Below are 8,298 nucleotides of genomic sequence, written 5' to 3'. Positions count from 1 at the left end.
TATCGGCTACAAGATCCTTTCCAAAGGTAACATAATTTCTGAATTATAAGCCATAGATATATTATTAAGATTCCTTGTTTGGTTAAGACAGTCACTGTGGTCTGTGTGACTTCTGTGAAAGTCACCTTGTAACAGATGATGTGAATGTATTTGATTTTCTCAGTTCTCAGAAACTAGGATCATAATGCCCTTTAGTTTTAAGTAGCTTATATAGTATGATGGCTTTTAAAAAAGTTGACCAGTCCTTAGGTATGTTCTGGAACTAATGCTGAAAGTAAGAACCTCAGCTAGAACCAGGTCTTAGAGGTTCTGGTCTTCCCTTGGGTGGTTCCTCAGCTGGCTCATTGTTAAAATCTATGATATCTGTTTCCTTGGTGTCCAGGTTTTCCATTAAATACAGCATATCAGGAGAGGCTTGAGCGCCAGCCACAAGGTTGATTCCACTGGTCTCTGAAGATGTTTCTGTGTCAAGTAAGAGAATGGGCTCAGGGCTCATGGGATCTGGGCGGAGGCCCACTGGAGAGGTGTGGTTGGACTCCAGGAACCCCGGAAGGCTCCACCTTTTCAGGAACTTGTCATCATTAGGGTCTTCCCCAGAGACAAATGTGGGGACATTTCTTTCATCTTTGGCAGAACTAGTCTGGGGACTGGGGTCCCTCGGAAGTGTCCCTTTCTCTGAGGGGCAACGAATCAATCCCACGGGGACCCCCTCCTGTTCAGTCCCACTTGGCTCCACCCCAATAAACTCTGCACTCTGGATGGAGGCCGTAGAGCCATTGGACACAGGCACTGATGCCTCGGCCACTGTGATCAGTACCTCGGGCACCTGCGGCATTTTGGTTGGGGAGACCCTCACACTGGACTGTGGACTCAGGCTCTGCAAAGTGCTCGTCCGGCTGGTCTCCCTGATGGTGGACAGCTCTCCCAGGCTGGAGTACATCTTGATGCTCCCCTCTGGGGAGCAGGTCTGGTTCGGGGTGCCTGGGGCACGGTGGTGGCTTCTGGAGGGCACATCCAACAGATCCCTGGCTGGGCTGACATCACCGCTTGGGGGAAAGAACATGGAGCTGTCACTGGCCTGCCGGCGGTAGCTTCTCCTCCGGGGGCTGGAGGGGTGTTCGTGGGCGCTCAGGAATCTCTTGACTCTCCTAATCACAGAACGGCGGTGGCCGTGCTTCTCGTAACTCCACAGCCAGTCCTCGCCAGGGAAGTCGGATCCGGACAGTCTGAAACACACAACGACACAATGCAGGCAACTCGGCTTTGGGACCCCAACCCTCCGGGCAGTGTCTCTAAATTAAGGACAGAGTCTGGAAAGTTTGCATTCCAGATCTGTAAATGGAGGGGATTTTAACCTGAGAGAGTCTAGCAGAGATTCTCAGAGCTTTTGGTCCCAGGACCTTTTTAAACTCTGAAGCACTATTGAATACCCCAAAGAGATTTGTTTATGTGGGTTATAGCTATTGCTATTTACTGCATCAGAAATAACTGAGGAATATAAAAAAAGAAAAACCACACATACAAGAATGTGCAAGCACACATTCCATTAAATGTTATGTGATGACATCATCACGTAGCATGGAGCCTTTGGAAAATTCCACTGCACACTCAGGAAAGAATGAGAGCGAAAAAGGTAAATAACATTTTAGTGTTGTAAGAAAAATAGTTTTGACCTTAAGGACTTGGGTCTTGTGGGGGGATCCTAGTTTTTAGGGATTCCCAGCAGTTCCCAGACCATACTTTTAAAAATCACTAATTTAGAGATCTGAACATTAATCAAAAAAAGGATACAATGTGCATTCCTTCAGCCTTATTACAGGTGAACTAAGGCCATGAACTAAAGATCCGTGAAGTCCCCCCAAACAATGGATCATAGCTAAATGCAAGATCCTGCAAAACACAGCTGATGCTTACATTTATTTAAGTACCTCCTTTCATTAATTCACTTAATTACCACATTCATTGTTTGAGCTGGTACTATTATAATTCTCACTTAACAGATGAAGAAACTGAGGCCCTGAGAGATTCCTGAGGGCTATGTAGCCTGTGGGGGCAGAACTCAAATCTGACTCTAAAGCCTTTGTTCTTAATCCCTTTTATATAGAGTCTGCTTCATGGGTGTCAGGTGATAAGGTAGGCCTGGGGGTGGCCGGGGGTGATGCAGATTAATGAGTAAAACAGTCCTTGCCCACAGGTAATTTCTTACCATCCCTGGTCTGCTCATCTAGGGTTAAGGAAGGAGAAATGTGAACACTGTGAAAAGAGCACAGCAGAGGAGGGGTGGTGTGTGGTGTGTGGTATGTGGCCTGGCCATGCGGCTGGGCTCCGCCAGGCTGAAGTTTAATTGATTTGGTAATGTTGCATTTTAAACATTTGGGACATAAACCAAATAACCCTATCCCTTTGAATCTTCTCCTTCAAGGCTGAAGTAAAAATGGGTAATTGGAATGAGAGTGAGAACTATGGGGTAGTAAGGCCAAGTCCGGCCTCCCAGTACATGGTGCACATACGGTCTTACTGAGGTTCAAGGTTAAACCTCAGCCTGAAACCACACACGTTCGCACTGGCTCTGGGAGCACCCACGCTCCGTCAGCGCGGTCCAGGATTCGTGAGGCCATCCGTGTGACCATCGGTGGGGAAGAGATGCCCACACAAGGCCAGGTGCACTTTCTGTGACCCAGAGGGTAAAGTTGGAACAGCACGATACGGGTGTAACCCGAAAGGGCACAGTGAGCAGCAAAGAGAACGTCGTCGCTCCGTGTTTATGAATAAAAGATGGCTGAGTGAAATGATTAACCAGCTGAATGTCTCCGGATGGCGTCCGGTTACAACCTCGCGCTGTTCTTCTACAGCCCCAGCAGGGCTCTCGGCTACCGGATAGCCTCCGCCCCGCCCCCCCTCGTCCCTGCCCCCCTCCGGGGCTGTGCCTGGCTCCGATTCCCTTACACACACACTCCAGAAACGCAGACTCATGCCTCAGCGGCCCAGCTGCTCCCCCTCCTTGGATTTCCTGAGGTCAGATCTGCAGTCACACTTCAGGAGGGCACTCGGCTACGGAGGGCACCCAAGGAGCAACAGCGCGGTCCTTCACTAAAATGGCCCCGCTGGGAATCTGAGGCGAAGCTGGGGAGCTCCCTCAGTAGGGTGAGCCTCTGTCCTCCATTTGGGGGTCTTTACTTTTTATTGGGATTTGTCTTCCTCGACTCCTCCTGAACCACACAACCCTGTAAGAACGATAGTATCTTCCAAGAAACCCGGTTGTACCATCAGTACTTCAAAACTTTGTAAACCCTAAAAGGACACAACTTTCTAACGATGCACTGATGTGAGGGACATGTATATTCAATGGGGGCAAGAGGATTAAGGCCCTGTGTCACCAGTTAGAGAAAAACAGAGCGGCTGCAAGGCGCAAATTGCAAAAGGGCAATGCTCTTGCTCTATCTGTACTGATTCACCAACTGACACCCGGCAGGGCTGACCATGAGATCCCGCTGCACACGCTTGCCTCAGGAGACTGTGGTGTGGACGCGTGATATTTATCCGCTTACCCGACTCAATCTATGTGAGCACTGGCTATGAATAAATTGGGTGCACAAGTACTATATCACATCATTTAAAAGGCGGGAGAAGCTTGTATATAAATAGGTACATTTGAAGGTCAAGTAAGCTTTCAAGCTGGCTTTGACATTGAGTAGGAATCCAATGGGCAGAGAAGGGACTGAGCATTCCAATTGGAAGAAATGACTTGAGCAAATGAGACAGAAGAAACTCGAGGGTGTTTGTGAGGAATGGGAGATACCGGAGTTGTGTCAAGCGCAGAAGAGTGTCAGGCAGACAGCTGAGAAGGCAGCTTTGGACTGTGGTATGGAGTCTCACATACTAGGTTGAGAGATTTGGACTTGACTGCAGAGGTGGTTAGTTCTGGACTGTCTTTGCGGATGGAGGGCATGACTAGCTGTGTGTTGTTTGGTCGTAGTGTGCAAGCTGGAAAACTACATGGAAATCAACACTGATGAGTGTGGTCATCCAGAAATGCTTTGGGTGAGAAACATGATGCAGGAACTTTCCATGCTGTTAGTCTGAAGGACCCGATAGGGGGTCCTTGGAGGAACACTTGGCAGCCAGGATCTTGTTAACTGATGTGGTGAAGGGGGCCTTCCTGGTGTTTCCAGAACTTAAGAGCAGCAGTGAGACTCCCTAGCACGGTGAACCTAACGACCTTTCATCCAAATGTTTCCGTGTGTGAACGTCTCACGATCCCCATCTCCTTTCTCCCACAGTCATGGTTCCCAATATGATGGCAGAAACCATGGTCTGAGAACAAAATGGTTTAAAGCTTAGAGTACCTGGAATGGAAAACATTAAAGGTTTTTCATTTCTCAGTTGGGGAGGCTTGGATGTATATTTTAGGTCCTTTTAGACTTTCTTCTCCTCCTTATTTGGTTTTTAAAGTGTCCCTTTCGTGTAAAGGTTGGTACAATCCCAAAGGATTGTACCCAAATATAACACCACTTGTTATATTTGAGGCCCAAATATAACACCACTTAAAATGCCTCAAAACAATGATAGCAGAAACATTATATTGCTTTACATTAGAGAAGGTCAGCTGAAAAAGGTCTTAAGTTCTGGAATTTGCTTGGAGTTAGATAGGCAGGTAATTAGAGCTCGGAGGACATTCATGGAAAGTGCCATGCAGCCATTAGTGTCCAGAAGATGGAATTTGAGATTTGCCTCTGTGGTGAGGAAAATGATTTATTTCAGGAGCTTAAATTAAAGAGCCAAGATTTCTGCCATCTGGTCTGACTCTAACCAGCTGTGTGACCTGAGGAAAGCCACTTAACCTTTCTGTGACTCAACATCTTACTCGATAAACTAGGACAACAGTACTTTGTCTACATGCCTCACAGACTGTTGGGAGTTCAAAAGGAGCAATAGGTGTGGAAAAGCTTTCACGAGTAGATGACGTGGAAAGGACTCTGTCAGTGACAGGCAGACTGTCAGAGGTGACTTCCAAGTCATCACTGACTTCTCGCACCTGGCTGGAGGAGAAGTTAGCGTCTGCCCGAAGGTTACTCCCTTTTCTCCTCCCAGAGTATATTTTATAAGTGTCACTACACCTTGAAGCTGCCAACTGGCAATGAACATCTTAGAAGGGAGGACACTGACAGTCATTTTATGGTTAGATGAGGGCGCTGAAAGAATGGAGAGGAAGCATGGGGACAGGAGAAACTAGATTCCTCTGGAGAAGGAAGATGGGGCTGATCAGGAGGTTTTTGTGCCACTGGCAGACACGGCCCAGTAAACACCGCACTGCACAATGTAAATCATCAATACAGAAGAAATGATATTAAGGAAGGTCGTGCCAAGTACTGGGCTTTTTTTGAAGGGGTGGAGAAGGGGAAGGGGGGACAGAGACTAGGTTCTGTTAAGCCAGTCAGGCTAGTTGGAGCTAGCCGAGCCAAGGAGGGAGAGCATGCACTATTTCTATGGGTCACACTGGCGCCAGGATTGGTTGTGTTCTTATTTCAATCTCAGCTGTTAAAAAAGACCAACAATCCACATTTTCAAGATATCTGTTGAACACCAACAACACCAACAGCCCCACAGTCTCCCTTTCCAGTGACAGGTATCTGAGGGCCTGAGCAGCAGTGATTTAATTAAGGGCTCTTGAGAAGCTGCTTGAGCTGGTCAGGGCGCCAAAGAATACTTGTCATCTCCTGTTGCCATAATAAGAGGCAGGGGACAGGACTGCTGGAGATAGCGGCGACTTTTAGAATTCTTGGGGTGTGTCTGATATGGCAAGACCAAAACAGCCCTGATGACTTGAGAGGTTTAATGCATTTTTTTTTTTTTTGAGCAAACTTTTTACAAAGCAACCCCTTTCTCACGTGAATGATAGGTAAATATAGAGCTTCAAAAGATTAAAGGGTAAAAGTAGATGATGCTTGCCTTTTTTAGTCTGGGCCATGGTTGTTTTTTTTTTTTAATCAGCCCCCAAATTTATTGATGTATAACTGACATAGAACATTCTGAAGTTTAATGTGTATGATGTGATGATTTGATACACGTGTGTATTGTGGGATGTTTGCCACAAAAAGGTTAGCCAACATCATCTCCTCACATGGTCGCCATTTTTTTTCTTGTTGCGCCACATTTTAAGTGGTATTTTGACAACTTAAATTCAATTAATTTAGGTCATTTTAACAGAATTTTAATGAGGAATTTAGGAAACTGATATTTAATATGATGAGTTCTACTTCTCACATCAGATTTATTGTGTTCAAATTGCTGGTGTTACTCAAAGTCAAGCAGCTGCCTTGGAGGGAGCTGATAATTTGCCTGAAAATCTATCAGAGCAGCGGGAGCACATGTGGAGGAGCATTTATTCACGGCAAAGCAAAATGCACTCTTCAAACCCATTAGAGGTGAAGGTTGTTATTTATAACCTTCTGCACTGCAGAATCTTGTCAAAGCGGTAGCCCAGGATTTATGAGATGGGAAAGATAACTCTCATTCTGTGCTGGGAGGTGTGGGGAAAATCCACTGTAAGGAAAATCCAACGGATAGAAGGCTGCATCCACCCAGCACTCCCCCTTACTCCCTTGCTGGAGGACAGTTTCTAGCAGTGGAACACCATGGGAGGTTTGCTGAGCCCAGGGAGATGCACACGGAGCTGGCAACCTTCCCTCTACCTTTCTCTTGCCTCTTTGCTAGTTTGAACCAAGGATTATGGCAAATCTGGCAAAAGAACTGGCATAGCTAGCCTTGTGTTACCGCTCTGGTTATGCTCACTTGGCCTCCACTGAGTGACACAAAAATAAATTGTGGTCCAAAATGGGGGTTCACTTATGGTTCCCCACGTTTCCACACCATCGTAGTCTACAAGAGTTTTGCTAGAAGAGGAAATTAAGTCATCTATACCTCTTATATCTTTTAGAAGGTGAAAACTGAGTGCCAATGGTGAAGCCATGTTGGCATATGAAAGAATTGCTGAGAAAGTTCTAAAATTACCAACTTAATGCCATCTCCTTGGGAGGTTTCATCTCTCCATCCTTTCTGGTACATTAAGTGAAAATCAATGTTCCAAGAATACCTTTTTGTTGAAGTTAGTGATTTAGAAATTGAGATTTTTTGGTAATTTATAACCAAGTGTGCAATAGTATATATTAGTCTGTGTATTTTTTTATAAAGCTAAAATATTTTAATATAGTTAGCTAAGAGAGGATTACTGCCCAAAACACCCATCTAGAAGTATATTTAACCACAATATAATAATTTGCTTGTTAAATACATGTTTTGGTATGATAGAGCTACTATCACTAAGAATACATCTGACTGCACCGTGCAATCCTAATGTTTTGTGCACATTAAATATATATGTATAATTGCAAAAAAGTAATTATATTATCTCTACCTATTCTCAGAACCTTTGGAATAAAGATAGATAAGTAAATAAGTCAATAAATGTTCAATAAACCCCTCAGCTCCAACACGAAGAAACTTACAAACGTGTATACTTCTCTTTTCTAAGTGCATCCCAAAATGACTTCATAGACCCATTCCTTGAGATCACTCTAAAAGCGAGGAAGTGGTGACATATTTGGATCCTGGCTGGAAGCCCAATAAAGCAGTGTTCTTTAAATGGCGCTGCAGCCAGAGGTTCAAGGTTCCCAGGCTGAGAGCAGGTGTCTACATCAGCAGGACACTGCAAGCGAGCACAGCCCCATGTGTACACACTTGTGTGATCCATTTCATAAGCAGCTGAAGTCCCTCTTCTCCAGGATTGGGAATCCTTCCGCTGTTATGAATAGATGTTTCATTTGGGTTTTTCAAAGGCCTTGAAGGGATTGTTGCTTCTTTACTCTTGGTGATTTTGATTTTTAAGACAGGATTAAAGGGAGTTATGAGACTTCAGGTCTTTCATTTCCTCAGAGACATAAATTTGCTCTAATGATAATCCCAATGCTTAAAAAAGAATAAAGATTTTGGAATGACTCATGGTGCTATAATATGAAAAGCATTCTACCTCTAGCTAGCTGTGGTAGACTAGGCCTGGCTCTTATTTTTATTTTATTTTCTTTCTTTAAAGAAATTTATTTTCAGTAATGCTGGCTTAAGTTTAAGCATTCTAGGTTTTGTTTTGGTAAAGTTTGGTTTCTTAGATGGAAGTGTTTAGTAGCACTCAGAGAAGACACATTTGCATTTTGGGGGCTTGGGGTGTGTTTTCTTTACGTGGGTCTTATGGACAACTCTTCTTAACGACCATTTGCGGGTGTTCTTTTTATCTTGGTTAATAAT

At 44.8% G+C, this 8,298-nt stretch overlaps 1 protein-coding gene across 1 annotated transcript in view; it reads right to left on the bottom strand.

Moving 5' to 3' along the window:
• Positions 1-283: 283 nt before the first annotated feature.
• The window catches only part of BEST3 (bestrophin 3), a 29,777-nt gene continuing 21,762 nt past the window's right edge, over positions 284-8,298 (bottom strand). The window contains exon 7 of the mRNA XM_046013289.1: positions 284-1,226. Coding sequence (XP_045869245.1) covers positions 284-1,226 — 943 coding nt within the window. The remainder of the gene's footprint in view (positions 1,227-8,298) is intronic.

Source organism: Meles meles, chromosome 7 (assembly GCF_922984935.1).
Source record: "Meles meles chromosome 7, mMelMel3.1 paternal haplotype, whole genome shotgun sequence".
NCBI classification, from domain to species: domain Eukaryota; kingdom Metazoa; phylum Chordata; class Mammalia; order Carnivora; family Mustelidae; genus Meles; species Meles meles.
This window is presented reverse-complemented; position numbering and strand designations above follow the sequence as displayed.